The 21,416-nt window shown below is 39.5% G+C and overlaps 3 protein-coding genes and 1 long non-coding RNA gene across 5 annotated transcripts; all 4 read left to right on the plus strand.

Annotated features, from left to right (window-relative positions):
• Positions 1 to 83: 83 nt before the first annotated feature.
• LOC120562234 (H-2 class II histocompatibility antigen, A-U alpha chain-like) lies at positions 84 to 7,143 on the plus strand. 2 transcript variants are annotated; one of them, XM_039805838.1, is made up of 4 exons: positions 84 to 637; positions 1,110 to 1,367; positions 2,491 to 2,775; positions 6,191 to 7,143. In XM_039805838.1, exons 1-4 carry the CDS (start codon positions 580 to 582, stop codon positions 6,322 to 6,324), a joined length of 735 nt encoding a protein of 244 aa, XP_039661772.1. In that variant the 5' UTR covers positions 84 to 579; the 3' UTR covers positions 6,325 to 7,143. The 2 variants fall into 2 exon arrangements, with proteins under 2 accessions (XP_039661772.1, XP_039661773.1); XM_039805839.1 differs by having other exon boundaries at positions 1,147 to 1,367.
• A 402-nt stretch (positions 7,144 to 7,545) lies between these two features.
• LOC120562442 (HLA class II histocompatibility antigen, DR beta 5 chain-like) lies at positions 7,546 to 11,602 on the plus strand. The gene is made up of 4 exons (XM_039806155.1): positions 7,546 to 8,430; positions 9,987 to 10,256; positions 10,504 to 10,751; positions 11,519 to 11,602. The coding sequence occupies exons 1-4, from the start codon at positions 8,364 to 8,366 to the stop codon at positions 11,600 to 11,602; spliced, it is 669 nt and encodes a 222-aa protein (XP_039662089.1). The 5' UTR covers positions 7,546 to 8,363.
• Positions 11,603 to 11,654: 52 nt separating this feature from the next.
• Positions 11,655 to 13,510, plus strand: LOC120562235. Its single transcript, XR_005639712.1, has 2 exons — positions 11,655 to 11,776; positions 11,929 to 13,510. It is a non-coding gene; the product is annotated as an uncharacterized LOC120562235 (long non-coding RNA).
• A 393-nt stretch (positions 13,511 to 13,903) lies between these two features.
• Positions 13,904 to 18,431, plus strand: LOC120561719 (vitelline membrane outer layer protein 1 homolog). The gene is made up of 4 exons (XM_039804935.1): positions 13,904 to 14,172; positions 16,104 to 16,216; positions 17,605 to 17,911; positions 18,340 to 18,431. The coding sequence occupies exons 1-4, from the start codon at positions 13,963 to 13,965 to the stop codon at positions 18,340 to 18,342; spliced, it is 633 nt and encodes a 210-aa protein (XP_039660869.1). The 5' UTR covers positions 13,904 to 13,962; the 3' UTR covers positions 18,343 to 18,431.
• The last annotated feature ends 2,985 nt before the right edge of the window (positions 18,432 to 21,416 follow it).

The raw sequence follows: 21,416 nt of genomic DNA on the forward strand, positions 1-21,416 counted from the left end.
CAGAGGCAGTGTGATATTTCATTTTCTCAAATGTGAAGCTTTTTTGTTTTATCTCAAATTTTGAGTATTCTTTTTTTCTGAAAAGAAATGATAAATTTAAAGGAAAAATCAGCACATTAATCGAGATGAAAACAACCATTGTCTTAAAGCTGGAGCACAAATGACCCCTCTTTTTTGTGTTTTTTTATTTTTCTTTATTTTTTTTCTTTAACTACTCGATTGCTACAAAAACAAATATTGCCTTGCAGTATACTGAAGTATGATATGACATACAGTTAACAGGGCATTCTATAGCATAAAAAAACAAGATAAACACTGTAAACTTTGAATTTTAAGAGAAAAAAATGTGTCCAATTTAGGTTTTCTCCAGACAGGTGCAAATATTGTGATTATGATTTCCCTCCACTAGGTGGCAGCAGTTACTCATGCTAAAATCAGAGCGACATGTTCCTTCATTGTTTTCAAGGTGGGAACATTGTTGTCACTGAAGCATCGACTGGTTTGTGTCCTCTCAGCATGTGAATCGTTGGTGTCAGTGAAACCTGCTCAGTTTGCGTTTTGGAGAACCGGAAATGCAACATGGCAATGAATCTGTTCCCAGTGCTGCTGGTTATTTGTCTTCCAAAATGGAGCCAAGGTAAGTTTTTGTTTAAAGAACATTAATCATGATTGTAAGGAGGCATTAAGAGATTTTGTTTTCAGATATGAATATGAAGGAAAGTAAGTTCAACATTGATGATGCAGTAGGTTTTACAAATGGACAAGAAGTACCATTATATTTTGATCAGTTATGTACTATAACCACATTTTTTTTATACTTTATTTTCTGCCTCTGCATTATAACGTCACTATATTCTTCCATTTAACTATTTTGCAAGCCAGCTACATTTTTACAATAGAAATCATCAGGGTTGGTTACCTGCCAGTGTGGCTGATAGAGCCAGAAACAGACACAATTTTAGTAGCGGCTTGGATGATGTCTGGTTTTAACTCTCCTAAGCATAAACCACACATTTGCTCACAGAACAACTTGGCAGAACATTGAAAACATTGTGTACATTTATGTACCTGTAATATGCATTTTATTTTTATTTTTATACAAACTGCAGGTAAACACTTGCTTCGTTTTCTGACCTTCTGTCAAAGGAATGTGATAAGTGACGGCCAGTATGATATCGAATTTGACGGCGATCAGCTCCTCTACGTTGACCCGGTCACCTATCAGACAGTTCAGCGTCTGCCAGAGTTTGCAGAGCAGTGGATTCCTGATCCTGAACTAGCCCATGACACATTTGTGTCCCTGGGTACCTGCAAGTACAACATCCCACGAGCCATAAAGGGAGAAAATCATCCTCCGGAGACCATAGGTGAAGTAGCTGGAACATTGATATGAATACTTATATGAATAAGATGTTGCTGAATCTGCAAGCCTGATTAATAGTCACCTTGAGTCAGTGGTGGAAGAAGTACTCAGATCTTCTATTTAAGTAAAAGAACCAATACAACAATGATGAAAAATCCCACATAAATGACAGTGCAGAAGCATTATCAGCAAAATGTACTTCTAGTATCCCCTGTGACTGATATATTATTGTACATGACATGATTAGTCTGAGTCTCTGAAGCTGCAAATAAAAGCTGTTAAATGCCAAGAACACAGCAAACTTCAGTTGAAACAGCCAGTAAAAAAAGTCATGCTGCTGGCTTAATCTTTCCAAAAAACTAGATATAGCCTAATCACAAAAACAAATAGTCAGTGAAATACTGTAAGGGGAGCAACAGTAAGCTATGTTGTTAAACACGAGTTAATCTTTGTGATGTGCAATTAACGTCTCTGGGTGTGTAATCAGGCTTGTATTGTCAGTGCAGGTTAAAGTGTCCGTCACTGTTTATTGTGTAGCTGTGCACTGGGGAGTTTTCATTTATTAACATGAGTTTCATGACACTGGGGTGTGTATCAATGACATTCTTCCTCTGGTTTAAGAATTAATTACAGCATGTGATGATGAGATTGTCAAAAATATTGTATGGGTGGTTTGTTGCGATGTCTGTTACATCACTCAGACCACGACGGTGCTAGTAGTGTATTAACGTTCAATTTAATTCCTTCACATCAAGACAAAACAGCGAGTTCAAGAGCACATCACCGGGCACACACACTCCATGTCCTGTACTTCAGGCCTCGACTACAACCTGAAAACGTGTCTTATTCTATGGTTTCTTGCAGTATCTTTTAACAATAAATCACTACTCATGTAGCCACCTGCCAGTGATGCCCTACTGGAAGAAATGCATAACTTATAATAAAACTACATGTCTCAATTAATTACTAAACAGAATACAGATTCAATTATGTATTATGTGTAAACAAACAAAAATACTTTCAAAAGGGGTATTTCCAGGTGCTACATGTCCACATACTGTACATTTGGCCACAATGTGTAACTTTATCTTTCTTTCTCTGTCAAACATCAATCCATCCATCTGCAGCCAGTCCCACCTCCATAATCTACCCCAAGCAGGAGATGGAACTGGAGGTCCCCAACACCCTCATCTGCTTTGTCACCGACTTCCATCCGCCTACAGTCACCATCACCTGGACCAGGAATGGCCAGCTGGTGGACCAGAGTGAGGTCAGTCAGACTCAGTACTACTCCAACAGAGACTTCAGCTTCTGCATCTCCTCCTACCTGGACTTCACTCCGCAGGAGAACGACATCTACTCCTGCAGCGTGGACCACATCAGCCTGCGGGCGCCTCTCACCAGGTTCCTGAGTAGGTCAATCATAATGTAGTCTATATCCCCGACGTTCCACTTCCGGAATTGCTCCTGTGCCGCCGGAAATTCCGCCGGATGTCACTCCGTTACCTTCTGCTTTCTTTGTGTTGTAATTTTAAACTCCAGAAACGTACACACTTCCACCAAAACAAAGTTCCTTTCCTAGACTATTTTGCAGCGGCACCGGGGCTCAGTCCGGCCTTTAGCACCGCCCAAGACGATTGTGATTAATTTAAAATAATGCCAATAAACCAGAGCACGTTTTTCTCCCATCCCAGAGTGCTGTGTGTACTAGACAGACCCTCCTTTGCAGAGCTGTGGAGGAGGGTCTGGCAAAGCGAGAGTAGTCATAATGTGACGAGTCAGTGGGTGTAAAAGTAACAGAGGGGATGTTCGTTTTTTATGAAACAGAAGAGCAAAGAGGTGGAAAATTAAAGATATGTAGAAAATAGAGAAGGATGTATGATATTTAAATTTTGACAAATATTAAAGAGCCCATATTATGCTTTTTTCCCCCCCCCATCTTTTAGTGTGTTACATAGTTTTTTTTGTGTATATAATAGATGTATAAAGTACAAAAAGTGCACCAACTGCCTACAAACGCCTCGCCCACATTCCTGTTTGAAATTCTTCAGTTAGTGATGTCATTAATTAATTGTAGGGCTGTCAGTTTAACGCGTTATTAACGGCGTTAACGCAAACTCATTTTAACGCCGTCAATTTTTTTATCTCAAGATTAACGTTCTTTCGGATCTAGCTAGAGCGGAAGCAAAATTACGAATCCCTTAGGTCAGGCATTTCACCTCGAGTGGTTAAGGTTAGGATAGCCGATTGGTCAGGGGATAGGACCTGAACAAATGGGGTTACGTTACCTTGGACGCCTGGCTAATAGTAGTGATTGAAGGGCGGGTATTTCACAGACTGGAAACAAAACAGACACACGCCGCGGCCGCACACACTTGTTTGGGCTTGTGAGCCGCGTAGCTAGTAGGCTCGTCACGGCAATTAGCTTCGGAGCGAGTAGTGACTCTAGAGTCATAGTGAGAGAACCAAAGAGTCTCCCCTGTTCTTTCTGACCACGGTGGGAAACCTGGAGCAGGAAAAGTTACCCCTCTCCTTGAGTTTATGGAGAAGGACAACCAGGAAATGAGTCGGGGGAAACTGTCTATGGGGAAATGCAACGCTACCAAACTACGCCCACGACAGTCGCTATGACGACTAGCATCTTTCAGGGCATGAGGCAGTACCAGAATGATAGAGAGACATATATCTCTATGGATCTGGGCAGTACTATCTGCAATGGAAAATGGAGGTAACAGTGTTACATTGTGTGACAGATTATTAGCTCCAAGTGTGAATGTTAGTGTGAAATTGAACACTACGTGTATGTATATATATATATATATATATATATATGCCAATGTTGTTTTACCTGGTTTTACCTTGTTGTTTACCTGCCCAGGGACTACAGGTGGAAATTAGCAATTGTTGCTATAACCTGGCCCAAGACATAGTCTCTTGTTTAACAAGTTTAATGTTTATTTGTGCATTGTCCCTGATTCAAATAAATCAATTTCCATTCCAATAAAAAAATGATTTGCACAAAGCAAGCCAATCCACTTTTCCATGTTGATAAGAGCATTAAAATGAGAAAATATAATGGGACAAAAAGAAGTCAAGGGACATTTAAAATAGATAAAAATGCGCGATTAATTGTGAGTTAACTATGACATTAATGCGATTAATCGCGACTAAATATTTTAATCGTTTGACAGCACTAATTAATTGAGAATGCCAGCCAGGTATTTTAGGCAAAGGAGCTGCAGCAATGGGCAGTATGATAACCATAATATGTTTTTTGAACATGAAAGCATGTAAACCCTATTCTAGTAGACCCCAAGAGTCCATATATGATGCTGAAAAGGAGTCTAATAGGGGCTCTTTAAATAATCATTAGTTTTCACTGCCATTGGCTGATATGACTTAGAGATAACCATGTGTAGGAATAGATGAGCCCAAACGATGTCAATTAAAATGTAGAAATATTTTTTTTTAATATTCACAATTATCGGCGTGCGAGTGCTGTGGCTCTCTAACGCTTTGGCTACGCTGCATGCGTAACAAATGCGGACCGCTCGCGGAGCGTATGTGCTACGGAATGTATCTTTTAACTGGCTACACTGCTGCGAAACACATTGCGTAGGATCGTGTGATAGACAGGAGACACGGTGAGCTTTCCCTCTGGGATTGTTGTTGTTTCTTCAGTTTTTGGAGCCGGCACAGCGCTGTGAAAACGTCAATCAGCTATTATCAAAGGATGCAGGTGAGGATAACAAGAAATAAAAAAACAGAAACTATCAAAATGAAACTGTCAATACACTTATTACACTTATTACACTCATTAAGTCGTTTCCTGTATATCAGTAGTGTAATTTAAAAGAAATATACACACTTTATGATCCATTTCTGTGTAAAAGACACCTTGCGTTAAAAAATATAAATAGAAGACTGTCCTATTTTTACACTTTTAGAACGGATTTCTGCGGAGCATACGCACCACTATGCCAGTAGCCTGTTTCATTGATTATAGTAGAAGCGTAGGGTTGGAACATCCGCTCTGCACGGCTCTGCACTGCGTGCAATGTAGCTGGCCCATAAGGATGGTAATGTCTGTGTGCCGGTTTGTCGTCCACTACCGGTCCAGACTGAAATATCTTTACAACTATTGGATGGAATTGGCATGGAAATGTGTGCAGACATTTATAGTCCCCAGAGGATGAATCCTACTGATTGTTGATCCTCTGACTTCTCCTGTAGCGCCACCACCAGGTTGACATTTTTAGTTTTTAGCAAAAGCTTCGACAACTATTGGACTGATTTTCCATGATATTTGGTAAAGTACACATATATTCTTGTCTACCTCAGGATGAACCACTTTGGTGATCTCTTAATTTTTCATCTGGTGGCATCTTTTGCTCAATGCAATTTATTAAATATGTTATAATATGATGATAAATCATATTTAACTGAAGTATAATGCAAAGAATGTTGCACAGACATGTCTGTATATTGTACATAGTGTTCTTTATTATTTTATTGTATTTCATTCTTTATACCTTGTGTTTCCTTGTAAATGGCATTCAGACTGGAAGGCAAAGGAAGAATTTCATTGTACATGGAGACTTGCTTTTAACCGTGCATATGACAATAAACACTTTGACGTGACTTTTCAATGGCTTCAGGTGATAGATGGTAACTTAGGACTTTTGTTAGATATTTAATATCAGCAAGTGATATTTGGCAGGATATTATTGGCACAAAATGTTGGCTACAAGTAGTAGTGAGTAGTAGTGAAGACTGGAGATGTGTAAAACTCTCTTTCTGCTTTCTATCTGTGTGTGTTTTCCACAGATGTTGCCACAGTACCCACAGACCAGCAGGTTGTAGAGACAGCAGTGTGTGTTGCTGGTGTGATCCTGGGGCTGATTGGAGTTGTCACAGGACTCTGGTTCATCATGAAAGCCAACAAGTCCTGCCAGGCGTAACACGCATTTAGACAATTGACACCTGAATTTCGATGTCAGATGTGTGATCACGTTATCTTTTTCCCCATGTGGTTTTCCTCTGGTTGCAAGGTGGAGTGAAAAGTATTTTTATCATAGCTTTATTTTGTTTTTACACCTGCACTGTTTTATGTTGTCTGTATCTGTATGTTTTTCTTTCACATGCACAACAACACTGAATGTAAACCTGAGCTAAAAGTACATCAGTTAAAGCTATAGTTTGACATTTTGGAAACAGGGGGAAACAACTAGCCTGGCTCTGTCCAACAGCGACAAAGTCCACCTACCAGCACCTCTAAAGCTCACTAATTAGAAAGAAATATTCCAGCACATAACCCCCCATAAAATAGAATATTGTTGTTTTTTTACGCTTAAGTTTTAAAATTATTTGAATTAAACAAAACAAATATAACAAGTTCATTTTTGAGCTTAGAGGTGCCGGTGAATTATCCCAAAATGTTTAACTATTCCTTTAAGAATTCAAGGGATCATATTTCTAAATTTGCTTGAAAAAATGTATGCAGTGGACTCTATGCTTTAAAGGAGTTAAAATTATCAACTTAGCACAGATAGTCTAACACGATTGTCTTTCACTTTACAGAAGAGTGTAATATATATTTTTCTAATAATATCAGAAAATGCATGTTTTGCCATATCGTAGCTAAGTATCAGGTTTGCTGCTTATTGTGTTTGTCATGTACAAATTAAGCACATGAAGGGAAGTTGAAAATATCTGTTCCTGTTTGTTCTACCACATGTCAAAGTACATGCAAACCACATTAAAATGAAAGAGAACAGTTCCCTTACAGTCTTTTTTTGTGGCATTTTCAGTCCTTTTTAATTTGATAGGACAGGTTACACATGAAAGGGGAGAGTGAGGAATTAACGGCATGCAGAAAAGGGCCGCAGGCCAGAAGGACTAAGCCTCTGCACATGGGTGCGCGCTCCAGGAGCTACCCAGGCGCGCCTTTACAGTCTTGATCGTGTGTTGATTAACCTTTCATTACAGCAGCCTGTGCAAGCACTGGCACATTCACAAAATCACCATCAATTATCACAGCACAGAATGAGCTTTTGGGCGTATTGCTGCTCCTACGGTGACCGTCTGACACGAATAATAAGTAAATAATGTTTGTCATGTCTGCTTGCGCGTGTGTTAATAATGGCACAGAATGGCAATGCTCTACACTGCCTCTTTTCTCTGCGGAAATGATTTGGCTCGGGCCTAAATCTAATTATTTCCACAGTGATAGCTGCCACATTTTTAATGAGGAAGTGTGTGGAGCTTCTGAAGGATGGATTTGCGACCTCAAACACTGAAAATAGATCTACTGCAGCTTTAAATTTGCAATAAAAGTAAATATTCAGTGGTGAGCAGAGAGATAAATGACAAGTAAGTGTACAGAAGTGAAACTGACTTCCCAAATAACGGACGTGGCATTGCATGAGAAGAGTAAAACCACACTGACCACGTTTCTGTTTTTCTCATTTGCATGTAATTGTGGTGCTGAGATGTATCTCCCATTAAAATTTTTTTAGCACGACCGCTCTAAAAACTCTGCCAAACAAAGCCTCTCTCATCTGTTTTAATAGGTATCGTAAATTAGTATCATAAATTGTCACACTGTTTTCCTTCCTGAAGATTTATCTGCGTGAACCTACCTTGAACCAGTCCTTCTTTTCTGCGGAGCCTCTTTCTTATCTATCTATCTTTCACGTCATTAAAGTGAATGGAGGCATTGTTAGAAAATGTGTCGCTTTATTCTCCGAGATCTCGTAACTGCTTTCAGAATCAACTCACAGAGGTCTTGCCAGTAGATGTGAGGATATGAACCACAAACAATCAAACGCAATGACTGTGACGAAACCTGAAAGACCTGTTCATCTCTGCACTGCTCTTGTATAAGCATTTGAATAATTTGATTTACGGGAAAGGAGGATGTAGTTTAGTTTCAGGGTTTGAAAGGGTTTTAGTAGCGAGTCTGCATGCAGCATGTGACGTTGTTTTCAGTGTTTAAGAGATGATGGGACTTTATTTTCTGCTCAAACTCACAGTCTCTGCTATTTTACTCTGCAGTAGACCAGCAGGTAGGGTTCTTCATGTATTCCTGTCTTATATTAACTTTTATTCAAGTATGATATATTATTTATGTTAGCTAAATGAGTTGTAAAGGTTGATAGACATGCCTAACAATGCAATAAAAAAAAAACTTTTACTGTAAAACTGAGCTGCTGATGCTCATAGTTAATAGCTTTAGTTGATGAGACAGACAGAAGTTATTTAAAGGAAATATCCTATCAAATTTTTATTTATTTTTTTTTTACTGCATATGTCATTTTGAATGTTTCTTACTTCTTGCCACATCACATACTTTTGTTGTATTTGTAACCGTCAGCAACTATCTGGCCTTTTTGTACCTTTGTAAATAGCCCTATATTGACTGAACTGCCCATGCATCCGTTACAAACACAAATAAATGTGACAAGACAATAAGTTTTAAAATATGATGACATGTGCCAGGGCATGCTGGACAAAACCCCTGAATATAAAGAATTTGATAAGAGGGAAAAGCAGCAGCTTCCCCTTTTACAAAATGCTTTTTGTACCCTGTGTATATATGTGATCATTAAAGCTACAGTACATTGTGTAAGAATTTCTCCCATCTAGCGGTGAAATTGTATACGACAACCAACTGAATATTACTTTCTAGCCCCTCCCGTTCCGAGCGCATTTTAACTGCTGCGGTGGCCGTTTCATGCCAAGATTAACATGGCTTCCAGAACAACTTTGTCCATGAGTGTTCCTACCAATGACAAGGTTACTTTAGAAAACAATTACAAATTGCATGTAGTTATTTAGTCAGTTAGCATGTTGGTTATGACCTGTAAAATGAATAATAGTTTTACGTTTTTGTTATTTTGGTAGCATTTCATTGCTAACATTAAATGGGTTAAATGGATTAAATGTTATGCTACATTGTGCTTAGGCAGGTTTGGTTTAAGTATTGTAAATGGTGCTCCACACCTTATCTATAGGTGTTTTGGCTCATGAGTTGTTGCAGTTAAGTCTAGATTGTTGCTGTTTGGGTTTGGGAATGTATTCACATGTACCTGGCTGATACTGTACCTTAACAACATCACAAACTATGCCCTCAAAACTCATTCAAACCTCTTGATGGCATTACCAAACCCAAAACATGAGCTTTATCAATTATAGCAGAACTATAATTTTATTGAAAGGTGTTCCTTTTATTTTGCCCATCCTATGTGTGATACTATTGGTTAGTCATAGTTAACCCTCTGAGATTCAAAAGACGCACTGGCGCGTCCAAACGATGTATGACAAAACTCCTACTCAAAAAGCGATATTACAGAAATATAAATATATATTACAGACATTTATTTCCTACTTTAATCATATATAACCCTAAGACTTTGGTGAACTCATTTTAAGCACCAAAACAATTTGTACAACACATCATAAGAAAGGATTTGTTTTCAAAAAGAGATTTGAGCAATTTCAAAAAAGCCAACGTCAACGTTTCAGCTTTTGCGCCAAATTATCTCTACTCAGTCCCACCCCACCTCCATTTCCGACACCCCTGCACAGTTGTCTGTACTTACTGGTTTTCTGTATGTTACAGGTGGCTATGTATATCAGATGATATATGACTGTGAGTATGGTGACAACATCACCGACATGGTCTTCTTTGTAAAAAACATATTTAACCAGAAGATTAACACCCAGTATGACTCTCGGGTTGGGAAGTATGTCGGCTTTGGAGAATATGGCATGACGAACGCTGCCCATTATAACAGCCAGCAGTGGAAAATGGATGAAAGAAAAGCTCAAGTGGAGACTCTTTGCAGATACAACGCAAGATTATTCAGAAGGAGCACACTGGATCGAAAAGGTAATGTTCTGATTTCTAGAGGAGAGTTTACAGCAGGATATAGCACTCCTAACAGCGCCACTTCATTTGGTTTAATTTGCTTCATTGGAAAAAGGAAACAATTGTTCCCTCCCCATTCTTTAATTAAATGGCTTGAAGAAAACTGTTTAGCCCCTGACTTACTCTTCTGCACTCTACCTTGAAGCAGGTCCTACATCCAGCAGGTCATTCAGCTAATTTTTTTGCTCTAATCATTTCTACACTCCAGTGCGTCCGACTGTCAAGGTCCATGAGCCCGAGCCAGCTGACTACGGGAAGCGGTCCATGCTTGAGTGCAGCGCTATGGGGTTCTTCCCTCAGGAAGTGAGGCTGAGCTGGCTGAGAGACGGCGTAGAGGTCACCACTGATGTGTCGTCTACAGATGTCTTGGCCAATGGGGACTGGAGCTTCCAGCTGCACTCTTACCTGGAGTTCACACCCAGAAGAGGGGAGAGGGTGAGCTGCAGGATCAACACAGCCGCCGAAAAAAAACGAAGAAAAAGGGGCCCAAAAAAAAAAAAAAAAAAAAAAAAAAAAAAAAAAAAAAAAAACACACCACAAAACCTACCCCCCCCCCCCCTCCTGTTTATAAAAAATATTTAACTTCAATTCAATAAAGATAGATTAATTGGCAATTAATAACAATATTTATAGAATTAAGTTAACTTTTGACAATTAGACGCATTTTCATACAATACAGGCCTATGATGATAGGAGATAGGACAGCATTCCGCGTCTAGACTCTGGTAATGGGGAAGAGCCAGCAGGTGGAAGATGGAATCGCATTGGTTAAATCTCATGGAACAATCAGAATCTATTAAATTAGAGTTTAATTACGATAATGATAGACTTTGAACATTAGGCATCCACATTTGCTTGGTTTTCAGTGTGTCTGTTTTGAAACCATTGTAACCATTTTGCTATAAAATAGAATATCAAACACCCAAAATTAAATAAAAGTAATGATTCATTTTGGGTTCCATACAACGTACATGCTTGCATCCAATTTATTTTTGCGTGCAATTTGGTTGAAAAAAACACATATTTCTGATATAATTTCAAATTTGACCCGAGGACAACACAGGGTTAAGCTCTAAGCCAGATATATGAGAGCTTCCCTTTTGACGTGAATACTATTAACAAGTGGGAAACTTGTAATTATGATAACTCTGATACACTGGTGCCCAAATTATTATTATTTTTTTCAAACTGCAAATGTGCCCTCTTGTATGTTCCTACAATAGATAAAACATGACAACGTTCCCTCTAGAGTGCTTGCCCCCGCCTCTCAGACAGACAGAGTCCTCCATTGTTCCGATGTGACATGAATGCAGCATATTGGTTGGGAGTTGGTGGGTTGTCATGAGCTCTCATTATTTCTCTCACTTAGACACCTCGTCACTCAATGCTAAATACTTGAAGATGGCTGTGGGGATCATCTTCTTCTTCATCGGCTTCTCTGCAGCTACTGGTGGAGCAGCTTACTACTGGTGGAAACAGAGGTGTGTTGACATCAGTGTCTGTATTGTGAAACCATTCGCTTTTCTTCTGTGCCAGGTTAATTTTTTCCATTATTAGATTGTGACAACTAGTGTAGTTATGTCATAAAATGAATGAAAGTCTTCAGGTTTTAAAACACATTTTCATGTTTCAGGTTTGACTTCAGCCAATCAGGCAGACAAGCACAAACTCCATGTGATCCCTCAGAATTGTTGAGTTATTAACAGAATAAGATAAAGCTCTGCTGAAGATCTGAATTAGGATGCAATATAAAGTATTAAAGCTGGTGACCCCTTCAGCCCACAAAAAAAAAAGAAAATTATCCCTCTCAGCATGCCTGACCTACAGTGGAAGGAGAAAAACGACATCGTGGGAAGATGACATGCTGTTGTTTCCCCCCCAGCATGGTGGAGCGCCTCCTTTATCATTTTTGTCAACCAAGGACTTAACCGACATGTTATCCTTCAAAACAAAGTGCCATAAATTGTTTCAACGTTGTGTTAGGATCATCTTGTAGAATTAGGTGTCAGACCTGTCACTTACAATAACGGTTTCACCTTGGTTTGAAACTTATCATCTTTACATGACATGCAGTTCATTTATTTTGTATTGAATTCATTCATTTAGTTAAATTATATATTCTTAAGGTTTCCCTTTCACTATATGATCATCTAAACACTGTGGCATTGTGACTTCTCTACACTTCCACACTGCAAAAAAATAAAAAACTGATTTAAAGCTGCTGTAATCAATATTTTTATATTAATAATGGATCACATGACAACATGTATGTTTACAGGTGTCAGTCATAGTGAGGAACCCACAGAGGAGTATCACTGGACTCTGTAGTTCCCCTCAGCTCCACGTGTCTTTCAGCGAAAGGTTTTGTTTTCTGTAGCCGACAGGCAGCTGTTACCAGCGGGAAAAAAACTCTACAAACCTACTGTACACTATTTGCTAAGCAACAAATGATAGACAGACAAAGTTAGGTTAAGAAAATTTAGTATTTTGAAGATAAAAAGCCAGATATTTCCCTCAAGAGTTGGTAGAGACCAAAAACAACTACATTGATCAGGTGGCCTGAAAAGAATGATAACGTTTCTCCGTATCTAGTGGTTGTGTAAATAAGGAACTGTTTGCTAACAAGTTCGCCATATCAACTTAAATGGTCATAAGATGGTGATTACGGCCTGTTACCGCTGCACCCAAGCAGCCCAACAAATGTATTCTTGTAGATTTAGAAGATATTGAGTCTGAATAACATCATAATCAGCCTCACACCATGTGTAATTTGCAAACTTCTCCTCAGGTCCCAAACTCTCAGGTACTATACTGTAGACATGACAGGAGTTGGTAGCTACGACCCATTCTGTATATTAATGCATTGAGAATAACTATACAGTGTCATGTACAGTACACTTATGTAATATGCTAGATGGTAAAAGTTCAAGTTCATGCAGTCTGTAAAAGTGTTTTGTCAGCCTACCGTCCATTATTTGTCCTATATATGTAGATAATGTAAGATAATAGGTATTATTTTTATGTTCATGTGTAAATATGAGTGTCAGTGTGTAAAGATGTATGTATACAGTGATATCTTGATCACCATAATAAGAGTATAACGCTGCTTTCCTTAATTCAGTAAACATGGGCTTTATCAGTCCCCGGTGATATACAGTAGGGTGTGGATGTCTGCATATCCTGGCGAGACAAAATAAACCTTTTCTAATCTCTTATTTCCTGTCGCTGTTCTCAATCTATATACTATTATTCTTGGACAACAGCAGTCTTTGCAACATCGACTACAAGACTTCATGAGTGTAAAAGCTTCTGTTGCTGCTGAACCTTATCCTATGAATTACATTTTTAAAGGTAGCGCAGACCTGTGGTTTTTTTGTGATGTAGAAATGTTAAATTCCTGTAGATTCACTGCATGTCGTAATGTGAAAAATGAATGCATTGTTAGAAGCCTGTAGCAGAGACCCTGTGTCTTTGAACTTCAGTGAAAAAAAACATTTTCTTTCTCAAACACCAGCTGTTCAATCCCACGCCACTCTGTAAATGATTCAAACTGATATGAGTGCTCTATTTTGGAATTGACTGGGGAGCTATAAGAGCTTTGAGCCTGAACCCCCCGGTACTTGTTAGTTGGCATTTCAGAGTGAGACACTACCTGATTGCTGTCAATATGGCGAGTCTTTTCACCGTTGTGGCCATGCTGGCGGTGATGTCCAGTGGGTTATGTGAGGAGAAAACCTTTCTGCAGCGAGCTGGTGTGGCCTTTAACAGCAGACAGTACAGATCTCTGCTTACTGTGAACAACGGAGAGCAGTTTGGAAACTGGACCTGGCCCGAGATGTGTCCTGACAAGTTCTTCGCTGTTGGCTTCAGTGTTAGGGTAAAGACCCTGACTCTCTCACATTTAAATGTTCTATTTCATATGGCAAGGTAAAGAAAAAAAACGGAGGGACACAACACATGCAACAGGCAGATAGCCTATAAAAGAAAGAGAGAGAATGAGAGAAAGGAAAGTCACATATACATACAGTAACGCTGATGCATTTATTTCTACTCGTAAACACTTATCTGACCAGCATTTGTACTAGCCAGGACAGGTCAAGGCAATCAACTCGCTGAATCTCCTTGTCCACAAAGAGATTCATGTAGATGATATTTTTCTATTTACATATATAGGCTTTGTCAGCGGTGGAATGTAACTACTGTAAGTACATTTACTCAAGTACTGTACAAATTTGAGGTAGCCTACTTGTACTTGAAGTCTTTTCTTTTTATGGCACGTTCTACTTCTACTCCGCTACATTCCATCTTACAACTTTAGTTAAAAGTTACTTTATAAATTAAGATGTTTGTACTCAAAACACATGGAATTTATAATATACAATGTTTTATTATAAATTTAACTACTGTTTTCATTGTTTCCAGTTTCTAAAATGTGAGGCTTTTTCTGCATTGTTTAATATTTAACACTTTAAGTACATTTTCCTGATGATACTTACACACTTTTACTTAAGTAACGTTTTCAATGCAGGACTTTTACTTGTAACAGAGAATGTGTACAGTGTGGTATTTGTACTTTTACTTAAGTAAAGGATCTGACTACTTCTTTCACCACTGGGGTTTGTCTAGTTAATATACCAGGGTTTTTCTATTTGGTAACTTTTGCCTCATCTCTTTTTGATATTGTAAATGTATTTTTTTACTTTAATATCAAATTAAAGCTTTATTTGTGTAGATATAGATTTGTGTTATCGGAATTCTTTCCCTGGCTTGAATGTAGGATGTTTCATATTTTCACTGTTGCCATGTTTCTGATTTGAGCTTGTTTTTTTGATAATTGGGATCATGTGAAGGGCCCCTCCATTGGCCTCAAGTTGATTGCCTTGATTTGAAACACCTGTCCTGGTCAGAATATTACCAGTCAGATGGCTGGCAGGGCTTTCCATTCTCCATTTAGTTTTACAGATTAGAAAAGGAATATAATTTCAATATTATATGTATATATAATATGTATATCCCTGTGGAGAAGCTAGAAGGCATAGGTTCATGTAAATGAAAACCGTTTTTGGTTGCTGTAATTTTTCCTCCTCTCCTTTGCTAACGCAATTTTAACGTAAAAGATGAAGGACAAACTCCTCAGTCCTCATTCTACGCAAAAATGCATTCCGAAATTCACCCGAAGCTAATGAGGCTTCAGCAGTTTGAGGTAGTCAAATCAAATGAGTAGCTTCTTCCAAAGTTGCAATGTTTGGAGTTCAAAATTCCCCTCGTTATGTTACTACTCTTCCACTGCAGCTCAGCAACAACACCAACAGGGAATTCGTACTGAAAAGACTTTGAAAGAGACACCAATCTCGTCTCCCATCTTATAATGGAGTTGAGTTAGGAAGAGATCACTTCACAGCCAACAAGGAGAGTAGGAACAATTACAGGTCTACAATGAATGGGCTGCATGTGAGTAGTAGTTTTAAGATAGACGTGGAAAAATGCAAACGCTTTCCTTTAGGGTGGCGGGAAATATCTGTTTAAATGGAGCAAAAAAAGAGAAAAATAATCTTGACAGACCTGAGAAAACTGCACTGAAAAGTAATCCATTATGTGTGTGTAAACCTGCATGCAAAACCATTGTCACTGAGACGAACTCTGTTTCCGATACTAACCCACATTTCTCTGCATAGACTGCAAACACTAAAAACAATCTACGCGTTCACCTGGTATGCCCTTTCAGATTTGGCAGCTGCTTCACCAGAATAACATAACGTAAGCTGATTTGACGATAGCTGTTCTGGGAACTGTTTTCTGTTTCCTCAGGTGGAGTCTAACCAGTACGGGGCGGATGACACCGCTCTGAATGGGATCCGCCTCATCTGTGCCAAAGACGGGAGCCGAAGCTTCCTGTATTCTATTGAATCCCACAGTGGCTAGTGAGTAACTCCCAATGTATACCACCTTCTAATGTAAAATATAGATGTGCTTCAGTTAAATTATGGGATGAACTTAATGATGAGTTAAAAATGTGTACATCTTTGTTGAGTTTAAATGAAATTAAATTAATTAACGGTTATGAAGTAATTTGAATAACATGTAAATTGTAAAATGTATTACTAGGACTGTACTCAAGTATTTGGTTTCATTTAGTTTTGTTGGACTTCTGGGTGATTCTATAGGGATTATGGGATGGGATAGGCAAGAATAAGGCTTGGCTTCAGCCTATTTCTTGTTCATTTAAAGGTGCTCTAAACGATTTTTTTAGGCTAGAACATTTTTTGTCACATACAGCAAACATCTCCTCACTATCTGCTAGCTGCCTGTCCCCTGAACACACTGTGTCTGTAGACAGCCCAGGCTCCACAAACGGCAACAAAAACAAAAAGTGTTCCAGCCAATAACCGGCAAGAAGGATTTGGGGGTGGGGGGGTTGGGGGGTTAGTGTGCAGAAGGGAGGGGGAGAGGACGGGATGAGGAGGTGGGAGGAGCGAGCTAGCCTCCGTTTTGTTTGACAATACTTTGAACGTCAACAAGAAGTGAAGTCACCCAACATCGCTTAGAGCACCTTTAACTATGGTGGCAAATTGTGGGAAAAAATTGTTTCTTTCATGTATGTTAACCGAAATAAAATTATTCATCATCATCATCACCCTTTATAAATGGCTTAAAATTAGATTTATTAATGGTTTAGAAATAATGTATTAATGCTTTACAGGTCAGTTATATTACACTAATATGTAATATATCATGTATCATAACTGATGTGTAAAGTATTAGTAAAAGTCATATTAACCATTAATAAAGCCATTGGTTACAACTACAATAAATGGTGCCTTATCAACATTTTGGGTTCAATATGTCCCTGTTAACACAATGATTTTCATTTCAGGGAGCCAGCATTCAGCAGGAGGAATTCCAATGTTAGACAGCAATGAACATATCAATAGACATACTTTCCTTTGCCTACTTTGAGTATGTCTGCCACTTGCTAAAATGTTTTTATTGATGTCTTTAAACATGCAGCTGTTAGTTGCTGTGGCCAGATCTGTCTTGTGAAAGAGCTCCTTGATGCCAGTGGGACTAACCTGGCAGTACTTTAAAAGGTTAAATGAGAATTAAATAAATAAAGTAGGTACTTTGAAAGCAGCAGGATGCTGCAGACTGGCAGTTTCCCATCACATTCAGAAGGGAAGTGAAAGCACCGCTTCTGCCAGGATTGCAAATTAGGTGTTCAGATGTTGAAATGTCTCGACTTCCTTTTAGTGTTTCCAGCCCTCATCTTGGATCCCCCCCCCCCCCTTGTATTTCCTCCTCTCCTGTCCAGCTTCGGTGAATGGACCCAGCCCCAGTACTGCCCCAGTGGCATGCTCTCCTCTTTCCAGATCCGCGTGGAGCCCCATCAGGGTCTTTTCGGTGATGACACGGCCATCAACAACATCAAGTTCCGCTGCAGCAGCAACCCGACGCTGGAGGCGGCCGGCATGGACTGGGGAGAGTACGGCCACTGGAGCCAGGAGTGTCACGATGGTGGAATCTGTGGCATCGAGACAAAGATGGAGGAATACCAGTATGGCCTGGACGACTCCAGCCTCAATGATGTGCGCTTCCATTGCTGTGCCAAGCCTCAGCAGGTAAGACAGAGGGTTATATTTTGATAAACCAAAGCCCAGAAACAGTTGAGGGTTTTATTGACACATCCCCACAAAGTACAGAAGTTTTTGTTTTTATAAAGTCTGTGGGCAAACATGTGCAACCCTAATCTGTTACACTAACCCGCTGCAAGATGCAAGACAATCCAACAAACTATTTTTTTCTGAGCACTTTAAGGACTTCTTGTCCACATTGGCTTAAAAGTACAGAACAGATTACTAAATGGATGTTGAGGTGAGATTGTTTTGTCATAGGGGATGTACAATTTGGGACTGTTTCTTACATTTTTAAGGTATAAGAAGTTTGCAGGAATATATAAAACAATTCAAATGTCAAATGTAATATATTCTGTATATACATTACATTTCATTACTGTTCACGAACTTGTGTTTGGTGTTTTTATTGACAGTGATCGGCAGGTGAATATCAGCACGCCTGAGCAGTTTGATCCAACGCCCTGAATTCGAAGCTGACAAATAATAAAAAGCTCATTTGAATTGCTGCTGTCTCTATAGTGATTTCCCAGAGCCTGAAGGTCTTGATGTGTTGTGTGTCAGTTCCTTTTCTTTATGAAAACTTAAATACGACAGAGGTCAGACTTTAGAGCAGACAGCAATAATGCTCGTTGAGTGTCACGTTCAGCAGGAAAAACAGAAAGATCAAGGAGCGCTGCTCCAAATCAAGAGCTCGTCTGAAGAGCCTCTTTTTACATCGTGTCATCCCCTCATCACCTCTCATCAGCATGAGCGCAGCGTGTTTTCATATCCAGTCTAATGAGCCAATGAGCTCACAGCAAAGTCATAATAAGCGTGAGCACAAAACAGAGCCGCTGACACAGGCGTTTCCCAGAATTCCTGCTGGAACTTAGGTAATTAAGAAACGACAAGAGAGGGGATATTAATTAATTCACAGTTTAAGGCCTGACAAAGGTTGATAAGACACTGATTGGCACACACAGAGGTAATTGTGTTAATTAATCGGTGAGTGTTTAATCTGCTAACACACAAGTGTGTGCGGAGGTGTGGGGAGGGAACTCAAGGACGTTATCAAACACTGCGGTAATGGTTTTCAGAAGATTTTGCAAGTCAGGGCAAAGTGATTATAGTCACAGCTAGTGCCTCTCTGTTATGGTAATGCATACACTCAAGCTGACCTCATATCTAAGTTCAAAGTGTACTTATTGGAGTTAGATGCTCAAGTGCACTTGTTGGCTTGCTTGGGAAAGCAGATATGCTCGGATCATCAGGAGGAGGGTTGACAAGGAAAACGGCTGTGTAGGGAGCTCATTTCAAGTTAACTATGTACTGTAAAATACAACTCTGTCCAAGACAAATGCCTATTTAAGTTCTGAGAGCCCAAGGTGTCATCTTCAAACGGCTTAATGTGTCTGAACAACAAAACTCACTGACTCACTGGGGTGACCGTCGGTACAAATGCATGCTGTGCAGCCAAACTCACAGAACTTTACTTTATATTGCACTGGAGATCTGAAAGTTTCCAAAGATACCAGAAATATCAGTATGTGTTTTAGGGAAATGTGTATAAAATAATACATAACAAGGCATCAACAAGGTTAAGATAAAGATATATAGATATACTGGGGTGGCAGTAGCTCAGTCCGTAGGGATTTGGGTTGGGAACCGGAGGGTTGCTGGTTCAAGTCCCAGTACGGACCAAAGTACAGTCTGTGGATTGGTAGCTGGAGAGAGATGCTGGGCACTGCCAGGTGCTCTTCAGCAAGGCACCATACCCTACCCCCAGGGTGCTGGTCCAGCACTGGCAGCCCTCTCACTCTGACATCTCTCCATTTGTGCATGAATAGGTGAATGTATTTCAGGCCTGTGTGTAGTGATTTCTAACAGAGTGTAAATTGTAAACAGTATAAATTAAACAGCAGAGACGTGATAGGTGGAGCTTAAAAATGCTGGATACTACATTTCCCATAATGCCCATCAGTAACGTATTTCATTGGACCTTCCCTGCCTGTTATATGCCCTCATCTTTCAATCTTTAAACCCCACATTTGTAAAACAGTTGGTATAATCTCAGTCTCAAACCTAACTCTAGCTCAAGATAAGTTGTTAGGGTTATTTTCATTACACTGCTGGTTTCAGAAGCCTATTATATAGTGGCACTCTCCATCACAACTAAACTGACCTTTACTCAGACTGCGAAGTAACGAATGACATTTACTCCTGTTGCTGTAACAAAGTCGTTTTTTTTTGTGTACTTGTACTATTTGGAGTATTTTAAAATTCTGTAATTTCACTATGTATAACAAGTATATCAAGTGGCATCCGTTACAGAGTACAACCAAATATCACATGAACTATTAGAGTGGAACAAAATAAAATATAATAATAATAATAATAATAATAATAATAATATAGAATATAGAATTAAGTAATCATGGGTTGAGATTAGGATTACCGTACATTGTGCGCAGTCAGTGTAGGTTAAAAAAAAAATTAATTCTAATAAACACTAATACACCACCCGACCAGCACGCTAAGTGACCCAAATCAAACACGCCCAATCACAGGGGCATGCTGGGTATGGCTAACATGCTAAATGCTAAAACATGCTGGTGAATGATTTGACTGAGGAACTTTTACTCTTAGTGAGCAGCTAGAAACTGAGTGGACTGGTTGAGCAGAGAAGTTGAACTGGAGCAGATAGAGGAGGACTTTGGGGTGCACACGTTCAGACAGGTGAGTTCCAAAAACTGTTTTACTGTAAGGAGAAGGCGGGCACTGGGTTACCTAGAAACATTGCATTGTGTGTGTGTGTGTGTGTGTGTGTGTGTGTGTGTGTGTGTGTGTGCAGGCTCTCGTTTGCTTCTAATGTGTGTGTTTGTCCCGCGTGACTGTGGAGTTTATATTTTGGTGTGGCAGGTTATGTATGGAGTGGCAGGTTATGTATGGTGTGGCAGGTTATGTATGGTGTGGCAGGTTATGTATGGTGTGGCAGGTTATGTATGGTGTGGCAGGTTATGTATGGTGTGGCAGGTTATGTATGGAGTGGCAGGTTATGTATGGAGTGACAGGTTATGTATGGAGTGGCAGGTTATGTATGGTGTGGCAGGTTATGTATGGAGTGGCAGGTTATGTATGGTGTGGCAGGTTATGTATGGAGTGGCAGGTTATGTATGGAGTGGCAGGTTATGTATGGTGTGCGGTTATGTATGGAGTGGCAGGTTATGAATGGAGTGACAGGTTATGTATGGAGTGACAGGTTATGTATGGAGTGACAGGTTATGTATGGTGTGGCAGGTTATGTATGGAGTGGCAGGTTATGTATGGAGTGACAGGTTATGTATGGAGTGGCAGGTTATGTATGGAGTGGCGGGTTATGTATGGTGTGGCAGGTTATGTATGGAGTGGCGGTTATGTATGGAGTGGCAGGTTATGTATGGAGTGGCAGGTTATGTATGGAGTGGCAGGTTATGTATGGAGTGGCAGGTTATGTATGGAGTGGCAGGTTATG

The sequence above is a fragment of the Perca fluviatilis genome, chromosome 7, assembly GCF_010015445.1.
Source record: "Perca fluviatilis chromosome 7, GENO_Pfluv_1.0, whole genome shotgun sequence".
Classification (NCBI taxonomy): domain Eukaryota; kingdom Metazoa; phylum Chordata; class Actinopteri; order Perciformes; family Percidae; genus Perca; species Perca fluviatilis.

Bases quoted from the DNA above. Each gene is read 5' to 3' on its own strand.
- LOC120562234 (XM_039805838.1), top strand. From the start codon at position 580: ATGGCAATGAATCTGTTCCCAGTGCTGCTGGTTATTTGTCTTCCAAAA. The intron at 638-1,109 runs GTAAGTTTTTGT...TACAAACTGCAG, and splicing joins TCTTCCAAAATGGAGCCAAG to GTAAACACTTGCTTCGTTTT. The intron at 1,368-2,490 runs GTGAAGTAGCTG...ATCCATCTGCAG, and splicing joins TCATCCTCCGGAGACCATAG to CCAGTCCCACCTCCATAATC.
- LOC120562442 (XM_039806155.1), top strand. From the start codon at position 8,364: ATGATGGGACTTTATTTTCTGCTCAAACTCACAGTCTCTGCTATTTTA. The intron at 8,431-9,986 runs GTAGGGTTCTTC...TGTATGTTACAG, and splicing joins ACTCTGCAGTAGACCAGCAG to GTGGCTATGTATATCAGATG. The intron at 10,257-10,503 runs GTAATGTTCTGA...TCTACACTCCAG, and splicing joins GAGCACACTGGATCGAAAAG to TGCGTCCGACTGTCAAGGTC.
- LOC120561719 (XM_039804935.1), top strand. From the start codon at position 13,963: ATGGCGAGTCTTTTCACCGTTGTGGCCATGCTGGCGGTGATGTCCAGT. The intron at 14,173-16,103 runs GTAAAGACCCTG...CTGTTTCCTCAG, and splicing joins CTGTTGGCTTCAGTGTTAGG to GTGGAGTCTAACCAGTACGG. The intron at 16,217-17,604 runs GTGAGTAACTCC...TCTCCTGTCCAG, and splicing joins ATTGAATCCCACAGTGGCTA to CTTCGGTGAATGGACCCAGC.